Source organism: Corythoichthys intestinalis, chromosome 10 (assembly GCF_030265065.1).
Source record: "Corythoichthys intestinalis isolate RoL2023-P3 chromosome 10, ASM3026506v1, whole genome shotgun sequence".
Classification (NCBI taxonomy): domain Eukaryota; kingdom Metazoa; phylum Chordata; class Actinopteri; order Syngnathiformes; family Syngnathidae; genus Corythoichthys; species Corythoichthys intestinalis.
Window position 1 is genome coordinate 53,143,827 of NC_080404.1, and position 25,695 is coordinate 53,169,521.

Consider the following 25,695-nt stretch of genomic DNA (forward strand, 5'->3'; position numbering starts at 1 on the left):
ACAGGGGTGTCCAAACTTTTTGCAAAGGGGGCCAGATTTGGTGTGGTAAAAATGTGGGGGGCTACCTGGGCTGATTTACGTAGAACAATACATTTAAACAAATTTTAGCAAGCTCTTCTGTGTGTCACATTTGCTTTATTATTATTATTTTTAATTCATAATTTCAACAATCTCGCCTTCGTGGCGTTCTCTTTCGACCCTCAGGCTCTTGCGAAATACTGCTGCTGTGAAATTAAATTAGCTTCAAGTTGCTTTAATTTCTCGTTGCGTATCTTCCGCGACTGTCTCTTTGCAAATGAGGCAGACACAGTTGTTGCGTGTTTTATTGAAGAAATAGTCCAATATGCACCTATCCTTGACGCGTCGCAGTCTGTTGCTATTTTAGAAAATTGGAAGTAAAGGGTCACACGGGGTAATGTTGCTTAGAGTGCTGCTCTTAAAGTTTTTCAGTTTCTTGAGAATAGGCTGAGTTTCTGTGGACAAGATAGTTGTAGATATCAGGGTAGCAGATGTCAGGCAGAGACGGCGAAGACAGCGGGTCGAAAAACATCGATTTAGGCATCAAATATGGATCTGGCGAATGGATAAACTGAAGCTTTTCCACATAACGCCTTTTATGCAACGCATCCAATGAGTTTACAGCGTCAGATAACACCGGGGCTTCCATGAATTGCTCTATAAATTGCACGACTAATTGAAACCATTGAGAATAGGGCTAAACAATGACGGACAATATGGCGGCCGACTACAGCGACACGTCATTCTGTGACGTTGGTGAGTAGGGTCTATATAAGGCGATATTACCAAATAAGACACGCTGACATGTACGACAAGATTACAGGGAAGATACGCAGCGAGAAATTGAAGCAACTTGAAGCTAGTTTAATTTCACAGCAGCAGTATTTCGCAAGGGCCCGAGAGTCGAAAGAGAACGCCACAAAGGCTAGTTGTGAGATTGTCGAAATTATTGAAGAAAAAAATAAATAAATCAAATGTGACACACAGAATGGCTTGCTAAAATTTGCTTAAATAAATTGTTCTACGTAAAGGACGTAAGCCAAGGTCGGCCCCCCACATTCTTACCACACCAAATCTGGCCCGCTTTGCTAAAAGTTTGGACACCCCTGGTCTAAAGTTTGCGCAACCAAGTATTAGGCTGAGGGTTTCCAGCCCATTTTTGGAGTTTTGTGTATAATGATAATGATTAGAGGTGTGCAAAATTTCCGATTCTTAGATTATTCGCGATTCGGCCGTGAAAGATTCGAGAACGATTCACAAACATCTAAATTCCGATTATTGAAATATGCCAAGTAAAGCGGAAGTACAACACTCTCAGCGCGCCGCACGGTCAATGAGGAACGAAGCGAGAGTAGCTAAACGTCATGCTTCTCATTACCCGGCCCCTCGGGTAATGCTACTGCTCAACTCACGGCTCTAGCTCAACTCATGCTACGAGATAAAAAAAACACAACAACATACCTGACTGCTGCCGAAAAGCTGCTACAAAGTACATCCACATAATGATACGGTAGATATCATTTATATAGGACTAGATGCAATATAGATTCGGTAACGTTAGCAGCACACCTACAAAAAGCTAGATGCGGGCGTAAGTAAACGGCCGCCATCTTAAAGCAGTACACTTCCCTGCAAGGCTGTTGTAGCGAACCTTCCAAGCAAACCTAATTAACTTTTTATCTAAAATACTCCTACATCGGTAAAATATTGACTTGAATCTATCTTTAAAATAGTTTAAAAACTTTCACATGTCGAAAGTAGACAAACGGGAAATTATGGAATAACGGGAGCAATTTTAACAACTTTAACGGTTGATTCACAACATTAAATTAATTGAATGTAGTTTAAGGCTGCTGATACAGAATGGGGACTGGAGTTTTTTTCAGTGTCATCTGTGCTACACGATGGCTGAAGGAGGTGAAACGCCTGAACTTTTACCCCCCATCGATGAAAACGAAATCTGTGGAATGGGAATACTTTGGTTACAGAAAAGTTACAGACTGCTGCGGCTTAGAGGAGGATGGGCCAACCAACATGTAAAACATGTTTGCGGAGGGTGGCTGCCGAGGAGGCGATACCTCCAATATGATTTCGCATTTATACAAAATTAAAGGTTAGTCAACACTGTCGTGAAGGTTTCCCACCAGCTACGAGAGTTAGCTAGCGGTGGTAAAACGTGTTTTTTTTTTTTCTCTCTGACAGCTGTGTGTTAAGAAAGTGTGTGTGTATAATGTAAACCAGATACATGTCATACACATGCTTTTTATGGAAAATAATTCAATTATTTTTGTTCTGATGGTAATAATGTTGAGCTGTGGCTATGGGTTTAGGCTCACCTAAAGGACTGCATTTATTCTAATTTTATATAGAATATTTCAGTTGTATTTTAAACTTATTTTAACATTATAGTTTTGTGCCAATTTGCTAATGTTTTGAAAAATAAAAATCATGTTCAATGGAAAAAAAGTTTTTTTTTAACCCAGATATCACAAAGTAACACATTTTAGAGCTGTAACTGCAATACCGTAATATTTTTGCTTAAGATTATAATACCGTCAGAATTGCATACCAGCACATGCATGTGCAATCAGTTGATTGCAGTCAGGTGCTTCTTGTTTCTGCAGGACTGTCATTAGTTACTGTGACGGCCCCTGGCCGTTTAATAGTTAATTATTTGAGGTTCTTCCAGTCAGCTGATCGTCGCCTCCACCAGCTGGCTGCTTCCCCTCCCACTGTGACGACAGCTGATCGACGCAGGACGGACCGACGACGTCACCGCTGCTGATTGGCCACGGAAAAAGGCGCCAAGCTTCTTAAACCTGCTGCTGGCAACGTTCTATGAGGTCGCATTTGACAGTATTCTCCCGCGGTCTTCCTCGCCAGCTATTTGCTCGTCATTCACTCTCGTTTGCATTTGATCGCTACTTTGATACACTCCCGCTTTTTTCGGTGAGATCTTTTGTGTTTATTCGTTATTGGATTGTTTCTGTTCACCACTGTAAATAAGAGCACTGAAGCAAGTAAGGGTAAGTCGCCATTTCTGTTCAACCCGTTTTCTCCTGTTTTGTATAGAGTAGGAAGTTAGGTTAGACGCTGTCTTTTCTTTGTTCCTTTTACATGATCAGGGTTTAGTTAGCGTGTGGGGTTTAAGTGTAGCTCCTTTTGTTTGTTGTTTTGGCCTGGGCTTACCCTGAAGTCACGCTTCGTCGGCATTCTGTACATATTCATTGCGAGTTTGATTGCTCTGTAAATAAATTTGTGTCCACTCGTACATTTGTGTGGCTTGTTTTATGTTACGCCCTTCGCGAGCCGTCTTTTGCACGTAACAGTTACCCTGTCTGTGTTTAATCAGTGGGAACAAAGACCAGTGGCCTATACTACGAAGCCGGTTTTCTGGCTTAGCAGGGTAACTTCGAGAGTAACTTTATCACGTGCGACGTAAGTTCGCGGCTATGCGAGACTACGAAAGGTGGATATGTTGGAACCGAGAAGTGTTGCCATGGCAACACACGCCACACGCCAAACCTGGTCGTGTCAGAGTTAGATCTTGCTTAACATCAGGATTCCAATTAACCACGCTCTATTTAAACAGCACTCCTCCGCGGACGTGTCCTCCTGACAATGACAGCGTACTTGGACGACCCATACGACATTGGCGCGCGGATTGTGAGGGGCTCTCTCCGGAGGGCACGGGTATTTCGGGACCGCCAGAATCCGCTGGCGTACCCGGAAGATGTTCTCCATGAAAGATAAAGATTTTCAGCTGAGGGAATTCTTTACCTGTGCCAACTGATCTAGGCAGACGTCACTAATGTAACCCGCCGAGTCAGGCCCTCACAACCGCGCAGATTGTGTGTGCTTGTCCGTGCGCTCTTTCGCCAGGGACAATATATGTATTCCATCGGTGATGCTGAATATCTGCGTAAGAACACTGTATGCCGTGCGATTCGGAGTGGGGTATGGAAACGCTTCAAATTGATGCATTTATAATAATCATAGAAATATGTAGACTATTTAAACATTGAGAAAACTTGCGTTTTTTTCTGCCAACTCGAGGAGATTAAATTAAATGTCAAATCCACTGATAGGACAGACGCACAAATATAAAAGATATACATGTTTATTGAATATGCATCTTACAGTCTTGTTTAACTGTGAAAAATCGTTACAAAAGACAGGCTTTTATTTACGCAACAACGCATGGCATCCCCGCATTTCCTTCTTCTCCTGAGTCCTCACAAATATAACATAAATTTTTTTTTGGGGGGGGGGGGGGGGGGTGGTTGTCGGGCTCGGGCCTGCAAATCAAGTTTATTGATCGGACTCGGGTCGAGTCGGGCTGGATTTTTTAGGCCCAAACTAAAAAAAAAAACATACGTATTCGTACAGTCAAGGGGACTAAACATACAATCATCCTGTTTCGTGTGGTGATGCGTGACAATTATTTCTTACTGTTAATGTACCAAATCTTATTTTATTGTCCTGACAGCAGGCTTTATTTCTTTTCATGGACATAAGTAAACTGGCATATTGACGCATTCACAAATCACACGATCTGTAAATTCACTGTCAACAGACCCGTTGCGCTCTACTCGCCGAAGCGGTGTTGGATTTCGCGGTGAGGGTGGATTTTAATTCCTCATAATTCCGCATGATCATCGCGCATTCCTCCTCCGTGAAGTAAGGTGCCCGTGCCATCGTCACAAGTAGTGTTTGACTCTGGTCACCGCCCCCTTTTATGTGAACGCGCAGTAACTCTGACTGGGTTGACACAGGTTCGACTAATCAACCTCATAATCAGCGTCGTAGTACCGATTGACCACAAACTAGACAACCAGGTTTTGTCAACTCCGGTTACCCGATGGTAAACTGGATTACTTCTGGGGAGGTTGAACTCGGTTCGTAGTATAGGCCACAGGACCCACTGTGGCCCTCAGGGACTGGTTTGCCCACTTCTGGTCTAGAAACCTCAAGTCATCCGACCAGCTCGCGGCCATCTGAACACTGAGCCAATCCAGTAAGAGAGGAAGGAGCTTCCAGTGTCAGAAGTACACTTAATTTCCTTATTCGAGGTGGACGTCAATAAGAGCTTTTTTGATGGGAAACAATGTTTTGGTGCTTCCCCTTGAATGAAGCAACGTTCATTCGCTGCCAACCCTTCCGTTTAAATGGATCAGACGTCTACTCGTGATAAACTCACAGCAGAAAAATGCCGTTAATAAGTTTCTGACCAAGCCATGACAGCAATTAACTTTCAGTCAACTAAGTAAGTAAAGTAATTTTACTTGGGCGGAATATGTAGCTGGCGGCTATGTTGGGTAGGTCAGCCAACAGTCGGAAACTAGAGCTTAAAAAGTAAATATTGCACAAAATTGATACGGTATTTCTTAATACTCGCCGATGATGTCAATTTAGTGCCATATCGGTACTAGCAACGTTATCTGTGCTATGCTAGTTAGTGTTAGCAGTGTGATAGTGATGGAATGTAATCACTGTTGTTAGCTTAGCACGAAGGCAACACGGCGTGTGATTATTTGCCGACTCGGGAGCGAAGTCGTCTTTTGATGCTCAGATAATCGCTTTGTTTGTCTTCGCAGACATTCTTGATCATCTGCAACGACAAGCGTCACGCTCGTGAATTACGCATTCAATATTAGGAAAAAATCCACACAGATATTAACGAGAAAATTGTATTTTTCTAAATGACAAAAGATTTAAAATACATACATAATATATTTTTTAATAACAAAATGATTATGATTAAAAATCATAAGTCTTTTTTTTTTTGGTCTGATTTTGAAGCCTCATTTGATATTTCTAAACAAAAAATCTCATTTGGATTGGTCTATCACCATCAATGGTGTCCATTTGGGATTATTGTAGAATACTTTAGACGAGGGAGAATTACCGGGTGGGCGGGCATGTCCATGGGAGAAGAGATGTCGGCGGCCAACAATTTGCGTTTGCTCTTCTTTGCGGGAGACGATGAGGCACTCAGATCCACGCCACTCACCAGGCTCATCATCTTCTTGGCTGGTGGCACGGCATGCCCATCAAAAGTAAAACAAGATTCTCATGAAATGAGTGAATTTCATTGTATTGGCGTCCAATCACGCCGTGAAATGAAATGAGTTTATCACTACGTTTGAAGAACTAACGCGAGGAGAAGACAAATGTGGAACCCACCTTTGGAGCCGATGAGGGTGGGAGAACTTTGGAGGAAGTCTCCGATCTTTTGCAGCGTTCCTTCTTTGCGGGAGTGCACGCTGGCGCCACCTGGCGACGTCGCCGATTGCTAGACGGAAGGAAACGTTAGCGCACCAGCTTGGCATTGCTACTTTGAAATGACTGTATAAAAATAACAAAACATCGGGAGTACAAAGAAATAACGTGTTGATGCTAAGAAATATGTGCTTTCATTCCATGTATTTCATCAGACTTCAAATGGATTGGTCGTCTGACGCTGTCAAAGGCAGACTGAGCAAATAATACATTAGGGCTGCAGCTATCAAATATTTTAGTAATTGAGTAATCAACTAAAAATTCTATCGATTAATCAGATAAAACATTTTTTTAGGTAAAGAGCAATTAGAAATATACAGTGGGGAGAACAAGTATTTGATACACTGCCAATGGGAAAACCCATTGCCAGTGTATCAAATACTTGTTCTCCCCACTGTACACGAGAAAACAAAACATTTCATCTAATATTGAACCATTTACAGTCAATCAATGTCTTTATTTTCGATGTACATTGTTGAAAACAGCCAACAATTGGATCTCAGATGTGACTAGAATAAAAAAAAAAAACTAATTCACTGCTTTCACTCAAAAAACTTCTAGATCTTGTAGAAATATATATATATATTTCATACCTAAAAATGTCATTATGCTTGATAACACACATCACTTAGAAGTTAGGTGCTTTCCCCACGTGTTTCAATTGAATTTCCATTTGTGTCAAGCTATTTTTAAGTTTCAAGGTCGGCTAAACTTTAAGTCCTGATAGGATTTTGAGTTTGTGCAGTGTTCAAAATAAATGTATGATACCTGCTGTATTGGAGCACATTAGGAACCAGTGCTACTTGGCGTTTTATCCAGTAATGACTACTTAGGTAAAATTGACAGTTAGCATTATTAAGTTTTTATTTTACACCCTCATCACTCTACAGCGCTGTTTTTTTTTTAACAGAATAAATAAAGCCTGTATGTAAGACACGTTAGCCATGCATCATCAGTGGTCATAATTAATAGAAACCTAACCCTCCGCAGGGCTAACATTACTTGCCTGGCTCTGCCAGACTATTCTCCCTGTATTTCTCAAACACTGAGAGTATAGTCTGGGAACCAGCCCATTAACGGCCTCTCGAGCAGGTACAAAATCAATCGACAAATCAGATTCGTTTATTTGCGTGACGTGTTCTTAACGAGCAACGTCACTCTTGCGCGTCGAAAGTCGTCTCCAATACAGATGGTGAACGGGAGAGCCGAGAATATGTTCCAATCCACGCTAAAATCCGTTTTAAATGACCAAAAACACATCGACACGAGTCATTGACAACAGTCTGTCTCGCGCTAGCCATGTTGAATAAACTCCGCTCTCTTCGTATGTTTACTTCCGCGCGCAAGTCCCTCGTCCTTCCCTCGTCATTTTACTAACGTCACGTCTGCCCGTCGCTGATTGGTCCACTCCGCTGTGTGTTTGCTGTGGCTTGCTCCGCCCAGGAAATTGTATCCGCGTGAATGGTGGCCAGACTCAATAGCTGGAACAGTGGTGAGTCTGGTGTACCAGGCAATAACATTACGTGAGCGAGTGACAGTAACCTTAATCTTATTTATTAGTGCTGAGAAGTCTACTGCTTTAAGATGGTGGCTGTTTACTAATGCCGCCGAGTCTGTCATTTCGCATCTAGTTCTACATACATGTGATATCTATGAGACGCATCAGACGCTACCTGCTGCCACCGTAGCATCATGCGGGCGTAGTTTGTAACGGCTGTAGTAAGTTGTTTTTTTTTTTAATTGCTTCTTCCTCCACGCACGTGACGTCAGTGCTTTGTGCCGCATTAAAAGTAGTCAGGGCAAAATGTGATGCTTAGAGCTGGCAAAATTAAACGATTCCTCGAGGTGAATAAAATTACTCGGATCAGTTTATTAACTCGAGTTACTAGAGTTGCTCGAGTATTCATTTCAGCTCTATAATACATTGAAAATAATCTTATAAAAGTCGGTATACGATAGTTATGACTTAATTTGAATGTCAATATATTGACTTTGACAGAAAAGTTGCCCCTGCCAACATGGCCTACCTTAGGCTAATTTAGGAGCGATGAAAGCTCTGTTCATTCTTCTGCCGTGAATTGAAATGAGTGAATCAGAGGTAGACGTCCAATCCTTTTGAACCCTGCCGCTTCAAATGGATTGGAAATCTAGCGCCATTAATGAGTTAAGCAGTGTCTGACCAAGCCATGACAGCAATTACTTTGCAGTTTTACTTAGGGCAGCAGCCATCTTGGGTAGGGCAACCAGCAAATAGATCTGAAAAAGTACTTATTGCACGGCATCAGTACATTATTTCTTAGTCCTCCTCCATACCCATGATGTCATTTTGAGCCTGATAAATCAGTATCAGTTATATTTCTTCTATTTCCGCCAGCCTTCTAATAAACCGATTAAGCCTGTCGCAATATGCAATAATTCCATTTATCGCGCGATAAATTAAAATGAAGGCGGTAATTTTTCCGCTGCGATTTATCGCCTCGCGCGTGCGACTGACGTGCTGTTAAAAGTTCGTTACCAACTGCGCAAAATGCATCTTCCTTCCAGGTCTGGCAAAAACTAGCACTGGAGTCAATCGTTCCCATTATATCCTATTGTTCAACGTATGCCGACCGCGTCAGTGCTCCGGAGTGACTGTGGACCATCTATGGCGCGCCGGTGTTGTTGACGTGTGGGCGCTCCCGTCAGGAGTGACATTTCACGTGGGCCGGCTATTTTTCGGCACAACGCTGGATATTTACAACGAAGTCCGCCGAAACATTGTTACCAACTTGGCTGCTACGAACAACCTCGCTTTGACACAGAACAGCTGAATGAAATTAAGAGCGCTGTGCTTCAAACTCGTCCTGTTTACGAAAGTCTGGTGTTGTGTAGTAATGAGCAGACGTGACTTCAGCGGTGCTTGCTAACTTTTTTAAAGCGCCCACACACTAGATATCATGAAATGGCAAACTAGATGTGCTACGTCCCATGCCATTGGGTACGTGAGCCCAGAGTGATTATGGGACACGTAGTCCATATACTACATCGATGAATTCTAAACTGTCATGAGTGAATGGAAGTTAAGAAGGCCAAATCAATCCATACCAGTGACTATAGATAATGATGCAAATATTGTTAATTCAGTACGTGACACAGATGGATTCGGACCACAAATAGGATGTCTTGCTCATGTAGTAAACCTAGCTGCAAAGAGAGCTGTAGCAGTCAACAGTGTGCCCTGCCTCACTTTACAAACAGTAAAGATTGTTCTCAGCATTTTTATACAAACTTTTTTCAGATCAGTAAGAAGTAAACACATAAATATTATGCACTAAAATGCATGTTTATATGATGCCAATTTAATTTTTGCTCGTTAGCAAAAAAAAACCTGAAACAGAGCATTAAATGTATTGAATCGGATCGAAAATCGTGTCCCTCGTATCAAAAATCGTACCAAGCTGTGACTTAACTGTATCGTTGCATCCTTATGGAACACCGCTGCAGAGGCTATGACGGGAAAAGTTTTCATTTGCCTAAATGCTTAAGTTATTAATTGCAATTTTTTTTTTTTTTTTAAACACATTTTATTTATTCTGCGTTTTTGTGCGGTATCAATATTATTGTTTTTTACTTAAGAGGCATGGTCTATTGTTTTTAGTGATTTCTTAAAAAGTATTTTTGAATTTAGTCAATATTTATCGCGTTTAAATGGGTGTACTTGATCTATTAATATATAATGTATTCTCACTGTGTTATTGTAAATTTGTTTTAAAAAATTGGGGGGGGGGGGGGGGGCAATAATATCGCAATAATTTATGAGAATAATTATCGCACACTAAAATTTGTTATCGCGACAGGTCTAAAACCGATTTTGAGCAAAACAATGTAGATATATGCATAGCAAGATTAATTTGATCCATTATCCGTTCTGAATTTGCACTTGCATGAAACTGGGCAAAAATGGCTGCCGACAACAAGGGCCTCATTTGCGTCACGTGACCTCAATTTGCTCACCACCTTGTCTTGGCCCTGGTTCAGCGTCGCCGTGGCTTTGCTGTTTTTTTCGTTCTCCACCTCCACTTCATTCTGCGAGCACGAAGACAACAGCAAAGATTACAAAAAAGAATCGTCCGGTCAAGTGTAAGCGCCGTTGATGTCGAGAGACGTCCGATCCATTTGGATTGGCAATGGTCGTCCTCTATGAATGTTTATCTTTCAGCGCTATGGACGATCGCTTCCAAATGGACTTGACGTCTATCCCCGTCAATGGGAAGCGGTGAGTTTTTACATTTACAATTCATAAATAAATAAAAATTTAAAACATTAATAAACAAATAAAAACAGACATGAAACTTTCTCTTAAAAAAATTGAAAAATGTCATTTCCATTTTTTGCTTATTTAATAAAACATATTTAGAATATTTTAGCTTTTTTTTTAACTATCTATTTTTATATTTCAATTGGATTGGACGTCTATTGCCGTCAATGGCAGGCATTGAGTTTTTACATTCAAATTTCAGAAAAACTAATAAGTTTTGTGCTTTTTTCTTCCTTTAACATTTAAAATGTTATGTGCATTTTTGCTTATTTAATAAACATCTTAATTGTTAAAAAAATAAGAACATTGACTGTATTGTTCTTATTTGCGAATTTTTTTTATAAAAAATAAACGAATAATTTGAAATTAAAAAAAGAAATAGAAAAGATTTATTTTTTTCGTCAATAAACATGAGGAAGTATTGAATTGATGGATGGATGGATGGACGGATGACTACAATGTTAAAATGGAAATGCTGCTGGTGAAAATGGATTCTAATCACACTGAATGGATGAGGAAGTTTAGAAAATAAAATACCTTGCATCGATTTCTTGGACGTTTGCAGCGTCTAAAAATGGGACACTTCAGGGAAAAAGGGGGGGCAATGTTTAACTCATTGATGTTAGATGTCCCATCCATTTTAAACAGGGAGGGCTGACAGCGAAGGAAAAGTCTTTCTCCCTCCTGCTTCAAATGGATTGGATGTCTACTAGTGATAAACTCATCTTAAAGTGAGTCGCAAGATGGTCGCCCTGAGGTGACGTTCCCATCAAAGTCAAAGTCAATGCCTTGACATTAAAATTAAATTACTTCAGTATGAACATATGAAAGTAGAACAATTTCAAGTCAGCCCTTAAATCCTAAGAGTTTTCTGAAAGTGGCCCCAGGAGACACCCCTATCTTGTGTAGTCATAAAATCGTCTTCTAAATAGGACCTCACCTTGTCGGCGCTCTTCCTCTTGCGAGTGGAGGGCGTGATCTTGACGGTGACTGCCTCCGTGCTGCCCTGCCGTCGCAACGCCAGTCGGTCGGGACGCAGCGGGCTGAAGGAGATCTCCAACTCGGGCTGCGGAAAGCGGCTGGTGTGCCCGTTTTCCGTGGAGATCTGCGATGACTCCAGCAGCGACGGGTCGCCCGACGAGCCCTAAAACCATAACGGAGATGTGTCGGACCGGCAAAAATTCCGCAACCTACCGTATTTTCTGGACTACGGGTGGCAACCTTTTGGTAGCTCACGATATAATACGATTTGAGATACACAGGTCACGATAATGACTATCTCACGATACAACAATTACCAAAACAAGGGTCAGGAAATTATAAAACTGGTATTCTCCTGGTTACAAATGGGTTCCGTTCCTACGCTGGCGACGTAATCCGAATTTCTGCGTAAATCGGAATTAACCCTTTAAGTACTCCTACAAAATAACAATCCAAAAAATCCAAGTATTATGGTTTTTTTAATGATTGAGGATACACTGCCCTCTGGTGGCAGTGATGGGTCTGGCTGGATTGTTACCTTGTATGACTGAGAAGCAGAGTCAGACGACTCACATGGATAATAGATAGCTGCGCTCTGGTTTGGCCCACAAAAGGCTGGAAGTTTTTTCAGCTAATATATGTTTGGGTATGCATTTGTAATTAAGTTTACAGCTACAGTTTGTGGTATTATGTGCGAGCGATTTGCTAAGAGAATGGTAAATATGTAAGCATTCGTAGCATTTAAAATAAACTAGCGGACTTTTGTTAGGCAAATTAGGCTAATCTAATCTACTATATCTATATATTGATCAGACTAGAATAGATGGACGTTTGTACACCAGAGGTGGGTAGAGTAGCGTTACTTGAAAATAGTATTACTCAATTAAAAGTGGTCATCCAAAAAATTTACTCAAGTACAAGTAAAAAAGTATGCAGTGAAAAGAATAATCAAGTAATGAGTAACATTTTGGGTAACTGCTTGATTTTTTTTTTCTAAACAATGGTATTTTTTTTCTCTCAGCACAAACTTATCTATATGAACTGTTGTCATAATGATAGTGTACAATAACCCATTGCATAACAACATTAAGCCAAAGAAAAAAAAAAAAAAAAAAAAAAAAAAAAAAATGAATGGGAGAAAAAAAAAAAAAACAGTAATGAAGCATTATTCATCCAAAGAGCATGAGTACCCTGCCCTCTAGTGGAGAAAATAGTTCCTACTTTGAATAGTGAATACTGTAATTCCTTAATAGTTACTATTATGAAATTAAAAGGATCATATCTCCGGTTTTCCGTGGTCAATCAGTGCTAAGTAAAAATTAGGAGAGTTGTAAATCCGTGCTTTCTATTTATGTTGAGGGCAGCGCTCTATGTCAAATACTTCATTTGTTACGGTGCTTTAAAGACTCGATGGAACAGGCTTGCGTGATCATAGAACGGCAAGCTTGTGTCTTATTGATGTAATGGAGTCATGTGATTACTGCTGCAACGTCTCATTGGTGAAATTAGTAGCGCTACTCTTGGCAATAGCATCGCTAGCAAAAAATAAAATAAATCTAAGATGCAAAATAAGGAGGAAAAATGTAACGACTCTTGTGTAGCCCAAAGTAGCGGAGTAAGAGTGGTGTTTTTTTTTCACAAATCTCAAAAAGTATGGCTTAATAAAACTACTTCTAGAGGTACATTTTTCTCAAAAAGTTACTCAAGTAAATGGAACGGAGTACATGTAACGCGTTACTATTAGAGGTGGGTGGGAATTTTAGGGCACTTAACAATTCGAATAGGATTCAGAGGCTATGATTCGATTATAAATCGATTATTGATGCACCCCCCCCAACGTGTCGGTGTTGCAAACTACTCGTAAAAAACGACAGTGAGAGAGGGTGGGTAAGCAAAAATACGCAACGTTAAACTACAGTTCAAGAGTCAAGCTCACTAGAAAACATGCATAGCAATACTGACCTCTGGTTGCGACTGTGTGCTGTTGCAGCGTAGCTGCTGAATAATCTGGTCTTTTTGGGCAATGCTAGCCAGGAGCTTCCTCATCTGCACTTCCAGGCCGGCAACCAGCACGTCTCGTTCCTTCCTCCAGCTCTCCATCTTTTCCTCTTTATCCACAAGCTCCGCCTCCTGAGATGGATTTAGTCAATCAAAGCAGTCATATATTTCATGGAGCAGGTCAGACGGTCGAAGGCTCCGATCCGCTCACCAGCTGAGCCTGCCGCGCCAGGTAGCGTTCCCGGTCCTCGGCGAATTTTTTAACTTCCTGGTTGCGCTTTTGCTCCGCCTCCTTAATCTGACCAATCAGAGACAGCTTCTCTTCCCGCCACTTGAGCCGCTCCGCCTCGTGTTTTTCCTCCGAAAGCTGGCGACATTCAAAATAAAAAATGATGAATACACTTTGGTCAAAAAAAACTATACTGTTTTAGGCTAAGCTCAGTTATTTTAACTTATTTTTAAATGAGAGTGCAATTCTGCATAATTTGAAGAAACACTCAGGAATTTTTATTGTTTATACGCATTTAATGGTCTTTTGAAAGTACAATCTTAGCAAGCCTTTGTTTTCTGCAACGCATGATATGTTCCTAATCAAATTACTCGATTGTTAGAACTAAATTTCTGGAAAGTTTCAAAGTTGGAACAGTAAGAATATTGCGCGTGCCCTACGAAGAGCCGAACAAGAAGATGGAGAGAAAAAAAGTCTAGCCTTATGATATGTGGGTAGACAAATATAATAAGTAATGTGTTAAAGTGTCTTGTTATGTCATGGCGTCACACGGCGGGGACGGACTAGTAAATCAATGTCAAAGGTATTTTGAGAGCAGTTAAAGCTTGGAATTTGATGAAGCCACGGGCATTTTTGGTTGAAGAAAAGTAAAAAAAAACTCATCATCACAAGTTTTCGCCGCAAGGTAAGCACCCCAAAACTTAAGTACTTGGAATCTCGGTCCGGGTAACAACGATACAAATATTCTTTAATGCTCATTTGGGGAAAATCTTGGTCAAATTGTAAAGAAATAAATGAAAAGAAAAAAAAGATTCAGTATTCTGACTTTTTCTGTTAATAAGTGGTTTATAATTTATAGCCCGTGGACAATCTCGTGATCCACCCGTGAAGTAATTAATTTTTTGCCATAGCGAATCTGTTGTCTCGATCTAACCCTGTCCTGTTCTCTCACGTCAACTACCTTCATGTCCTCTTTAACTACATCCATAAACTTCCTCTTTGGTTGTCCTCTAGACCCCCTGACTGGTATGTGGAAATTCAGCATCATTTTGCCAATACACAAACTATCTCTCCTCTGGACATGCCTTAACCATCTCAATCTGGCCTCTCTGACTTGCGCTGTCCCTCTGATATGCTCATTCCTGATCCTATCCATTATCCATCCTGTCACTTCCAAAGAGAACCTCAGCATCTTCATCTCTGCCACCTTCAGCTCTACATCCTGTCTTTTCCTCAGTGGCGCTGTCTCCAGACCAAACAACATCGCTAGTCTCACCACATTTTTAAAAACCTTTCCTTTTATTTTAGCTGAAACCCTTCTATCACACCTGACATTTTTATCCACCAATTTCAGCTTACCTGTACACGCTTCTTCACTACTTTTCCACACTCTCCATTGCTCTGGGACTGTTGAGCATAATACTTTAACTCCTACACCTTCTTGGTCTCTTCTCCATGTAGCCTTACTCTTCCACTTGGGTGCCTCCCATTTACAGTGGTATGAAAAAGTTTCTGAACGTTTTCGAATTTCTCACATTTCTGCAATAAATCACCATCAAATGTGATCTGATCTTTGTCAAAATCACACAGATGAAAAAACGGTGTCTGCTTTAACTATAACCACCCAAACATTTATAGGTTTTCATTAGAGATGCACGATAATATCGGTCACCGATAATTATCGGCCGATAACGGCAATTATGACGTCACGCAGATAATCCAGATAAAATGAAATTCAACCGATAGTGCAATCCGATAATCATATACTTGATTTAGCCTCCAAATGTGCGCAATCAACAGTTTTGTCCAATTCTGCTAGTTTTAAGGAGGTGTTTTTGCAGTGTAGTAATGTGATATGTTAGGAATGACTTACTTTTAAAGGTGTTTTTGTGCAACTTGGGTGCTTACTCTCTAAGTAATTGTTGCCAAAAGCTTACCATTACACAGTGTCATTGCCATTGTTTAGATGTTGGAATTTACTATTTGTTCACATTTGATGTGGAAAAAAATAGCACTAAATTACATTTTTTGCACTGTAACATTTGATCTTTGTATACTTTAAAATTTTACATACATATTTGAATAGAATTATCGGCGTGACATTATCAGTTATGGGGTGGAAGGGGCAGGAAATTATCGTTTATCGATATCGGTTGAAAAATGTATTATCTTGTATTTTGTGGACTGATGAAACCAAAGTTGAATTGTTTGGGAGTAACACACAATGTCATGTGTGGAGGAAAATTGGAACAGCTTACCAATATCCCCACCGTGAAGCATGACTGAGGCAGCATCATGATTTGGGGCTGTTTTGCTGCCTCAGGGCCTGGACAACTTGCAATCATTAATGGAACAATGAATTCAAAAGCTAAAAAGAGGATGGATACTGCAACAAGAGAATTGTTTGGGAGTAACACACAATGTCATGTGTGGAGGAAAATTGGAACAGCTTACCAATATCCCCACCGTGAAGCATGACTGAGGTAGCATCATGATTTGGAGCTGTTTTGCTGCCTCAGGGCCTGGACAACTTGCAATCATTAATGGAACAATGAATTCAAAAGCTAAAAAGAGGATGGATACTGCAACAAGACAATGATCAAAAACACAAAAGTAAACCAACTTCAGAATGGTTTCAGAAGAACAAAATACACGTTCTGGAGTGGCCAAGTCAAAGTCCAGACTTGAACCCCTTTGAGATGCTGTGGCAAAACCTCAAGACAGCAATTCATGCCAGACACCCCAGGAATCCGACTGAACTACAGCAGTTTTGTGGAAAACAAAGGGCCAGGATTAGTCCTGATCGATGTGCCAGAATCATCTGAAGCTACAGGAAGCGTCTGGTTGAAGTTATTGCTGTTAAAGGGGGGGGGGGGGGGGGGGGCACAAATTATTCAATGTGATGGTTCACTTAGTTATTTTTTCCCCCTTCTGTCATTGTTTGCATACTATCCTTGTTAAAATATCTGTGTGATTTTGAGAAAGATCAGATCACATTTGATGGTGATTTCATACAGAAATGTGAGAAATTCCAAGGGGTTCAGATACTTTTTCATACCACTGTACACACAGATACTCTGTCTTGCTACGGCTAAACTTCATTCCCCTCCTTTTCGGGGCAAACCTTCAACCCCTCGAGTTTCTTCTCCACCTCTTCCCTGCTCTCACTACAGATCACAATGTCATCTGCAAACATCATAGTCCATGGAGATTATTTCTAACCTCATCTGTATTCCTGTCCATTACAATAGAACAAAAAGGGGCTCAGAGCTGAGCCCTGTTGTAGTACCACCTCCACTTTTAACTCCTCCGTCACACCAACAGCACACCTCACCACTGTCTTACAGTCCTCAAACATGTCCTCCACCACTTGAACATACTTCTCTGCCACTCCAGACTTCCTCATACAAAACCACAGCTCCTCTGTGGGCACCCTGTCATCAGCCTTCTCCAGATCTACAAAGACACAATGCAGCTTCTTCTGACACCTCTGCTGTCAGTCTAGCTTCAATTACTCTTTCCCATGGCTTTATTGTGTGGCTTTATCCCTCTGTAAAAATGCCACAACTCTGCACTACTGCAATACTTTTTCGTAATATTTAAAGCTGAAGCATTAAAAAAGTGTTACTGGAAGACTCGACCACTGCACGCGGTCAAACATTGGTAGTATTAACCGAAGGGACAGTCAATAAATAACATCCCGCAGGTGACCTTGAGACTCTCCTGAGCGAGAACGGTGTCTTCCCTTCGGGTCACCGTGACGTCAGGCAACACGTCGTCTTCGCCGTTCCGCCCCGTTGACATCTCCTTGACTTGTTCCAACTCTAGTCAAAAAAATAAAAAATAAAAAATAAAAAGGAAACGTTACATACCGGTGTCAGGATGCAAGCACTTTCAGTTTAAAAAACAATACTTGATGCATTTTTGATGCTACATGAATAAAAACCTAAAGTTAAATAGTTAATAGTTTGGCTTGGGGTGCGACTTATACTCAGGAGCGACTTATGTGAAATGATATCTTAATGTGTTAATAATTTCACACGTTATTTTGGTGTTTTGGAGCGACACTGATGGTTTAGTAAACTTGTTAGCATGTTCTTTATGCTATAGTTATGTGAATAACTCTTAAGAGCTATGGCCACATTCTGCATTTGGCAATGTGTGTTTAATTGTATTATTGACTTTTTTATATTGAAATGCATGCTTTTAGTTTGTGGCGCTTTCACGCCCAAGTGGGGGCGTGCTCGCACTTGTTTACATGAAGAAGAGCGCTAACACGCCAGAAGAAGACTGACAGCTATACAGCATCTGAGCGAGTGGGCGAGAGAAAGAAACTCGGCTGCGAAACTACGTTCATTGTTTATGCTTGTAAAATATCTCTACAGAGGCAGCACCTGTGTGTATCATCTTTTCTGTTGTTGTTGTGTTTTCCACCTGCAATCAGACACTTAGAGCCAGTTGTGTGGTTGTTTGAACGATGTGCTAATGCTAGCGAACGCATGCTAACCGTTTGTGTAATAGCTGTAATAGCACCTATTTATCATTTATTTACGTTGATGCGAACCTGTTTGGTATCGAGGATGAAATTGATTCAGCAAATTATACGGACGTCCAGCATCGTCATTTGGGAGTTTAGCTCGCTGTTTAGCCAGGACCGAGCCGTAGCGTCCTGGTGAGGACAGTACATTCGCATTTTGTTGTTCATACATCATGTAACATACTGTACACTTATTCAGCATGTTGTCCTCTATTGTATTTTTATATTAAATTGCCTTTCAAGATGACATATCTGTTCGATGTGTTGGATTTTATCTAGTAAATTTCCCCCCCAAAATGCGACTTATACTCCGGTGCGACTTATATACGTTTTTTTCCTCTTCGTTGGGCATTTTACGGCTGGTGAGACTTATACTCAGGTGCGACTTATAGTCCAAAAATACGGTAGTTTTTATGAACTATTTCAGTGCCATTGACAAGTTTATTATTAGTTGACGTCCAACGTATTTGAATTGGGAGGGCCAGGAGCAAATGAGTGCAGACGTGACTTTGCGGTCTTACCACGGCGGAGTTCCTGGATGAGTTCGACTTTCTCCTCTAGCGCACGCTCCATCTGCTCCTGCGTCTCCTCCTGCTCCAGCAGGGTCGAGCGCATGTCGTCCGCCAGCCGCCGATTAGCCTCCAGCTCTGCGGGTGTGACCGGCGCAGTCAGCGCGGGGAGGCGCCAATCGGACGGTGCTCACTCACCTCGACAAGCTTCGTGGTACAACCGTAGGTTCTCGTTGCGCTGGGTCTCTGCCGCCTGATCCTGAGGGAGATGATAGCCAAACCAATGTAGGACGGTTCACTGAAATGTCGACGGAAATCCGCCACAATTTCACGATTCGTTTGATCTTACAGTGGAATTTTATATTATCTCAATTATAATTTAATCTGCAATGGTGGTGCAGGTGATTGAGTAGGTCACCCATTGATTGAAGGATTGGGGGTTTGAATCTAGCTGCCACTTGTGCCCATCGTTGTTGTATCTTTGGGCAAGATACGTCACCCTACTTCCTGTGTGAAAACGAGTGGTTGATGGAGGTCAGATGGCGCAAACTAGCTGCCTCGCTTCTGTCAGACTGCCCTGGGGCAGTTGTGGCTACAACAGTAGATTACCACCTTCGAGTGTGAAATGAAAGTATCATGCAATGTAAAGTTTCTGTAAAGTGTCCTGAAAAGCACTATATAAATCCATTGCATTGGCATTACTATATTTTATATATATATATATATATATATATATATATATATATATATATATATATATGGTAAATGGTAAATGGTAAATGGTGTTATATTTATATATATTTTTTTTTCCTGGGGCAACAAAAATTTTGAACAGAAGGGCATTTAAAAAAAAAAAAAAAATTTAAACAGCAAAACCCTAATTGGAAACGAGAGCACGCAAGAGCAGAATTAAAGACGCCACGATTTTAATGAGATATTATCGCGTACTTACCTTGTTTCGATCCAAAAACTCAATGTAGCATGTATCACCGAGTGTCAAGACACAGCTGTGAATGGCCACAGCTGAATTTTTTAAATTTTATTTTATGGGTGAAACATGGTGAAATGACAAGGGTTGCGATGCAGAAATCGCAGACAACAAGGAGTGGTTGAGATTTTCTTTTTCATATAGTTACCCTTTTAAACGTTATTTTTCCTTTTTTTTTTTGTTTGGATCGATTATTTATCATCTAACATAACGGGGAAAATATCACAGTCACAAAAAAAATACAGTTAAGCGATAGTTATGAGGTAGATATCCGTACTTTTTTTACAGACGCCAAATTTTTCACTGTGACGTAATTCGTTTAAAAGTTAAAAATATGCAAGTGAATAATTTTTTAAAGTATTTTTTTTTTAAACTAAATATTAGACATCAATTCATGATTTTAAGCTAAAAATGACAGACATTTTGAATAATAAATATAATTACTTATTCTTTTTATGGCTAGGTTGAAACAAAAGCGGTTGCGCGACATCTATAAACGGGGGTTTTCAGGGTAAAACGGACTAATTAAAAATAGTTCGGAGGCTTAGTGCGCCATGAATCTGCTATGGCAGCATATCGACATATTGTTCTATCAAACACAAGTTCTTTTGGCTTAAAATACAGCAGTTCATTTTAAAGAGGGGTGCAAGAGCAGAAAGTGATTATTCAGTCTATATGGCGGAAAACACAGACAAGACTGAATAAGCACTAATATATATATATATATATATATATATATATATATATATATACACACACACACACAGTGGGGAGAACAAGTATTTGATACACTGCCAATAGGTTTTCCCATTGACAGTGTATCGAATACTTATTCTCCCCACTGTATATATACTGTATATGCAAGCAGTATGGAACAGCATTGAAATAGACTGACCGTCTTGAGTTGTTGAATTGTTCTGTCTTTGCTTGTGAGGTCGGCCTGAAGCTTCTTCTTCAGCTTCTCGGCATCGCCTATTTTGCGTCTTAGGAGCTCATCTTCTTCTTTGGTGGCAGAGATCTGCGGGAAAGGCAAACGTAGGCGCGACCCTCCAAATTCTCGGCTCCAGCAAACAGTTTGAACGTACTTCTTTGTGGACCTGCTGGATTTGCTTCTTGTAGTCGGCCAGCTTCTCTCGGAACTCGCCGCAGAGCTCCTCCTTCTTCTCCAAGTCCAGCGTCAGATTCTTGACTTTGTCGGAGTTCTCTTTGGAAAGGTCCTCCAGTCTGGAGGCAAAAAAAAATTAAAAATCATCTTTTGATAGCTTAAGTGATCCTAAACGGGTTTTGCGCAATCAATGAGTTGATTTCAAGGAATTTATGAGTCACTTCCTGTTCATTTTGGGTCATCCTATTCATTTATAATAACTTTTTGTTGATTTTGGGGCATTCCCAGGTCTTTCTTATGAATTTTTGGTCACTTCCTGCTTATTTAAGGGCATTTCCGTGTCACTTATACCTATGACCAGTAAACTTGGAAAGACTGTCTGCGAATGCTCTGGCTTGCAATGAATGAACGTTCCCAGTCTAAATGGATTGGTTGTCCATCCATCCAGGGTCAGGTCGTGGAAGCAGCAGCCCCAGACTTCCCTCTCCCCTGCCACTTCAACTAGCTCCTCTGGTGGAATCCCAAGGCATTCCCAGGCCAGCCGAAAGACATAGTTTCTCCAGCCTGTCCTGGATCGTCTCTGGTGCCGTTGGTGGGACATGCCCGGTCAACTCTCCAGGGAGGCATCCGAATCAGATGCCCAAGCCACCTTAGCTGGCTCCTCTTAATGAGGAGGAGTGGCGACACGACCCAGAGTCCCGGATGACCGGGCCTCTCACCCTCCACTCATCTCTCAGGGAGAACCCGGACACCCTACGGAGGAAAGTCATTTCAGCCGCTTGTATCCAGGATCTTGTTTTTTCAATCGCAACCCACAGCTCGTGATCATAGATGACTTTAGGAACGTAGATCGATTGGTAAATCGAGAGCTTCCCCATTTGGCTCAGCTGCTCCTTCACCGCCACGGACCGGTGCAGAGTCTCAGATTTGGAGGTGCTGATCTTCATCCCGACCGCTTCACACTCGACTGCGAACTACTCCAGTTAGAGTTGGAGATCACGGCTTGAAGACACCAACAGCTACAAAATCATCTGCAAAAAGCAGAGATGCAACGCTGAGGCCACCAAATGGGACCACCTCAATGCTTCGGCTGCGCCTAGAAGTTCTGTCCATAAAAACGGCAATCCTTGGGGGAGAGCAACCCTCACTGGGAACATATTGGACTTACTCCTGGCAAAACACCGGTCATACAGGGACCGAACAGCCCTTACAAAGGGGCTTGGTACCCAGTACTACCGAAGTAATCCCCAAAGGACTACCTGAGGAACACGGTCGAACGCCTTCTCCAAATCCACAAACACATGTTGACAGGTTGGGCAAACTCCCATGCACCCTCGATGACCCTGCCGAGGTTGTCGAGCTGGTCCACTGCTCCACGGCAGAGACGAAAACCACACTGTTCCTCCTGAATCCAAGATTCAACTTCCAGCACCCCTGAATAGACTTTACTGGGGAGGTTGAGGAGTGTGATCCCTCTATAGTTGGAACACACCCTTCAGTCGCCCTTTTTAAAATTATCGGCGTCTAGCGCCCTCAATGGCAGCCACTGAGTTAAGAGAGACTATTCTAGTGGAAGATTTTGGTAGCAACTTGTTGGTTCCTTTTGTAACACCTTTTAAAAACAATATATCGATTCTTGGCAGAGAAGCATATCAATAACCTTTTGGGATACAAAGCATCATGAATATATCACCATTTCGATATTTTGTCACAACCCGAGTGCCAACCTTTCCGCATCCAATGAATTGGATGATCTGACACCACATGAATGGACGTCTATCGCCTTCATAAGAATGTAAATGACCTACTGGGCGATTTGGAGCGCCCTCTTCTCCAGCTCGGCATCCTTCTGCTCGATGGCTTCGTGCGCCACGGCCAGTAGCTCCCGCCTCCGCTCCGCCTCACGCCGCCGACTTTCCCGCAATGCCTCTTCACGCTCTTCCCCTAACTCCTGACGCAGAGCGGCCATCTGGGCCTCCTTCTCTGCTTCCTGCATCAAAATTCAGTAGCAGCAGCAGCATGAGAACAAGGAAGTGGGACCTGACACCATCAGAAACTGCAGGATAGCGTTGACGCTGCTAGGGGGGGAAGGGATCCTGACATGGCAAGGGTTAGTAGAGGCGTGCGAAATTTCCGATTCTTAGATTATTTGCGATTTGGCCGTGGAAGATTCGAGAACGATTCACAAACATCCAAATTCCGATTATTGAATTATACCAGGTAAAGCAGAACTAAAACACAGTCAGCGCGGTCTTCGGGACGCAATGAGGAACGGACCGAGAGCAAATATCATGTTCAAATTATGCCGCTAGATATAAAAATACCTGACTGCGGCCGACAGCTGGTTCAAACAACGCCTAGTTGCTAGTTGCTACAAACATACGGCCACATACGGCTATAGTAGCTATCACATATATGTAGAATTAGATGCTAAATGACAGACGACGGCGGTTTTAGACCATATCAAGAGAACTAGATGCAAAGTGACAGACTTGCTGTTTAGTAGTTCCCGCGTTGTAAACAGCCGCCATCTTAAAGCAGTAGACTTCTCTAGAAGGCTCTGTTGTAGCGGACCTAATTCACTTTTTATCTAAAGTACTCCTAAATCGGCAAAATCTTGACTTGAATCTATAAATCATGAAACAGCTTTAAAACTGACATGTTGTAAGTAAACAGAAGGGAATTTATGGAATAACAGGAGCAATTTTATCAACTTTAACGGTTGATTCACGTCATTAAATTAATTGAATGTAGTTTAAAGCTGCTGATACAGAATGGGGACTTGAGTATTTTATTTAATGTTTTTAACTATTAACTTGATACTGAAATATTAGTTTGGTTTAGCCTAATAGGATTTTTTTTAAAAAACTATTTAGGGGGGTTGTGGTTTGGGTGACATCAATAACCGATTTATAATCGAATCGGAGCCTCTGAATCGTAATCGTAATCGAATAGAATCGTTAGGTACCCAAAGATTCCCACCTCTAAGGGTTAGGTACCGTTTATGCGACTAAAAAAACAAAACCAAAAAAAAAAAAAAAACTGTATTTTACTCGCTTTGAATTTTTTTAAGGGTCTTTTGTTTCTTTTGTAGATTGTCAAATGAATTTTTGTGCTGTTTGGCATGTAATTGCAAATTCAACCACTAGATGGCAGTACACAGCTCAAACTTCACAAAGAAACATGAAAAAATAAGTACAAATGAGTGGAAAAGGCCTGACTTGATGGTGATCTTCAGTGCAGGCTGCCATCTTGTCAGTCAACATCTTGAATATCTCCAGACGTTCCTCCGCGCGCTCCTCCAAGAGTTCCTTCTCTCTGGCCAGCCGCTCGCTGCAACAAAAGCATTCTGGCATCAAGCCGTGGCCCACGTGGCGGCCGTCTTTGCCAAGCAAACTCACGTGAAGTCGTCCTGCATCTTGGCGACCAATCCGCCCAACTCTGCGCCGAGGTCCTCTCGGACGCGAGCTTCCGCTGAAGCTTTTTCCGCACGCTCCTTCCTCAGCTCCAGGCGGAGGCGCCTCACCAGCGCCACCTGCTGCTCCGGAGGGAATGCGAAAATTAGCGTTGCACCAATGCTGTTATTGTTAGCGGTACAGCGCTAAAATGTCAGCATTGGTATCGGGGAGTGATGTAAGTGAGTAACGTGCAGTTTATTTCTATTCATTTTGGGGCTTTTCAGGGACACTTCATGTTGATGTCTGCTCAATTCCTTTTGATTTAAGTTCAGTAAGGGCGGACTTACATTTGATTCATTTTCTCTTGAATTATGGGCATTTCTGGGTCACTTTTTGTTGTTTTCAGCACACTTCCTGTTGAATTTGGGTCATTTTCTGTTGAATTATGGGCATTTAGGGGTCCCTTCTTGTTGGTTTCGGGGCACTTCCTGTTGATTCTAGCATTTAAGGGCAACTTCCTGTTGATTTAGGGCAGTGCTTCTTAACCTGTGTTCAATTGAACCTCAGTGAGTGAGTCCAAGGCAAGGGTTGGCAACCTTTAACAATCAAAGAGCCATTTCATCCCAGTTTCAACAGAAAAGACAACAATGGGAGCCACACGTACACGTTGACGTCTGAATTGCGTCAGCGCAACTGCTGTATAAAAATAAGCGGTTCAGAAGATTGAATGAATATGTTGCATATTTGACTTAAAGGGATCCTCTGTTTTTAAGACAAGTAATTCTTAAAAGATACATGTTAGAATGAGTTATAATAATTTGATATTAAAACCCCTCTTAATGTTTTTGTTTTAATAAAGTTTGTAAAATTATTTTAAGTGATAGGTCGCCATTCTTGTTACGTCGCAGTGCGTGACGTCACTGGTCCCGTTGCGGAAATTCCAGCCTGTCACTCGTTACGCTTTCCCAACATATCGTCAGTTCTACCCTTCCTATTTGAACCAGATCTGAAAAGTGAAGAGCAGGACAGCACTGTCGGTCGTTCACAAGACGAGCTTCAGGGAAAAATGCGTGCAGCAAATACCTGATAAGACAAAAGTTGGGCAAAACTGGTGATGCGAGAGAGTCCTGTTGGGAAGTCCGGTTGGGAGCGAGAGTGTATGCTCCTCGGTTTTATTACCAGATATTCAAGGTAAGCATATTGCGTTTTCAAACTTATCCAAATATAATTATGTAGCTATAATAGATATAGATATAATAATGTAGATATAATTATGTTAGCATCCAGAGCTGTCGTGTGCTTACAGTACAGGCCAAAGAGCACACCTTGTGTAATCCATGTCTTGTACATTGT

General features: G+C 41.5%; 2 protein-coding genes across 3 annotated transcripts in view; one reads left to right on the top strand and one right to left on the bottom strand.

Moving 5' to 3' along the window:
• Nucleotides 1-1,128: 1,128 nt before the first annotated feature.
• LOC130922784 (kinesin-like protein KIF20B) overlaps nucleotides 1,129-25,695 on the bottom strand; it is a 37,309-nt gene continuing 12,742 nt past the window's right edge. The window contains exons 13-27 of one of the 2 annotated variants that reach the window (XM_057847827.1): nucleotides 24,346-24,482; nucleotides 24,166-24,277; nucleotides 22,753-22,934; nucleotides 20,925-21,063; nucleotides 20,735-20,857; nucleotides 19,050-19,110; nucleotides 18,864-18,989; nucleotides 17,517-17,629; nucleotides 13,788-13,943; nucleotides 13,541-13,708; nucleotides 11,538-11,741; nucleotides 10,297-10,365; nucleotides 6,205-6,313; nucleotides 5,927-6,051; nucleotides 1,129-5,629 (exon numbers count right to left, since the gene is read on the bottom strand). In XM_057847827.1, the coding sequence (XP_057703810.1) occupies nucleotides 5,549-5,629; nucleotides 5,927-6,051; nucleotides 6,205-6,313; nucleotides 10,297-10,365; nucleotides 11,538-11,741; nucleotides 13,541-13,708; nucleotides 13,788-13,943; nucleotides 17,517-17,629; nucleotides 18,864-18,989; nucleotides 19,050-19,110; nucleotides 20,735-20,857; nucleotides 20,925-21,063; nucleotides 22,753-22,934; nucleotides 24,166-24,277; nucleotides 24,346-24,482 (1,905 nt within the window). In that variant the 3' untranslated portion in view covers nucleotides 1,129-5,548. Of the gene's footprint in view, nucleotides 5,630-5,926; nucleotides 6,052-6,204; nucleotides 6,314-10,293; nucleotides 10,366-11,537; nucleotides 11,742-13,540; nucleotides 13,709-13,787; nucleotides 13,944-17,516; nucleotides 17,630-18,863; nucleotides 18,990-19,049; nucleotides 19,111-20,734; nucleotides 20,858-20,924; nucleotides 21,064-22,752; nucleotides 22,935-24,165; nucleotides 24,278-24,345; nucleotides 24,483-25,695 lie in introns of both variants that reach the window. The other variant, XM_057847826.1, reaches the window with a different exon arrangement.
• LOC130922668 (high affinity choline transporter 1-like) overlaps nucleotides 14,415-25,695 on the top strand; it is a 38,797-nt gene continuing 27,516 nt past the window's right edge. The window contains exon 1 of the mRNA XM_057847581.1: nucleotides 14,415-14,490. The gene's annotated coding sequence lies outside the window, so the exon portion shown is untranslated. The remainder of the gene's footprint in view (nucleotides 14,491-25,695) is intronic.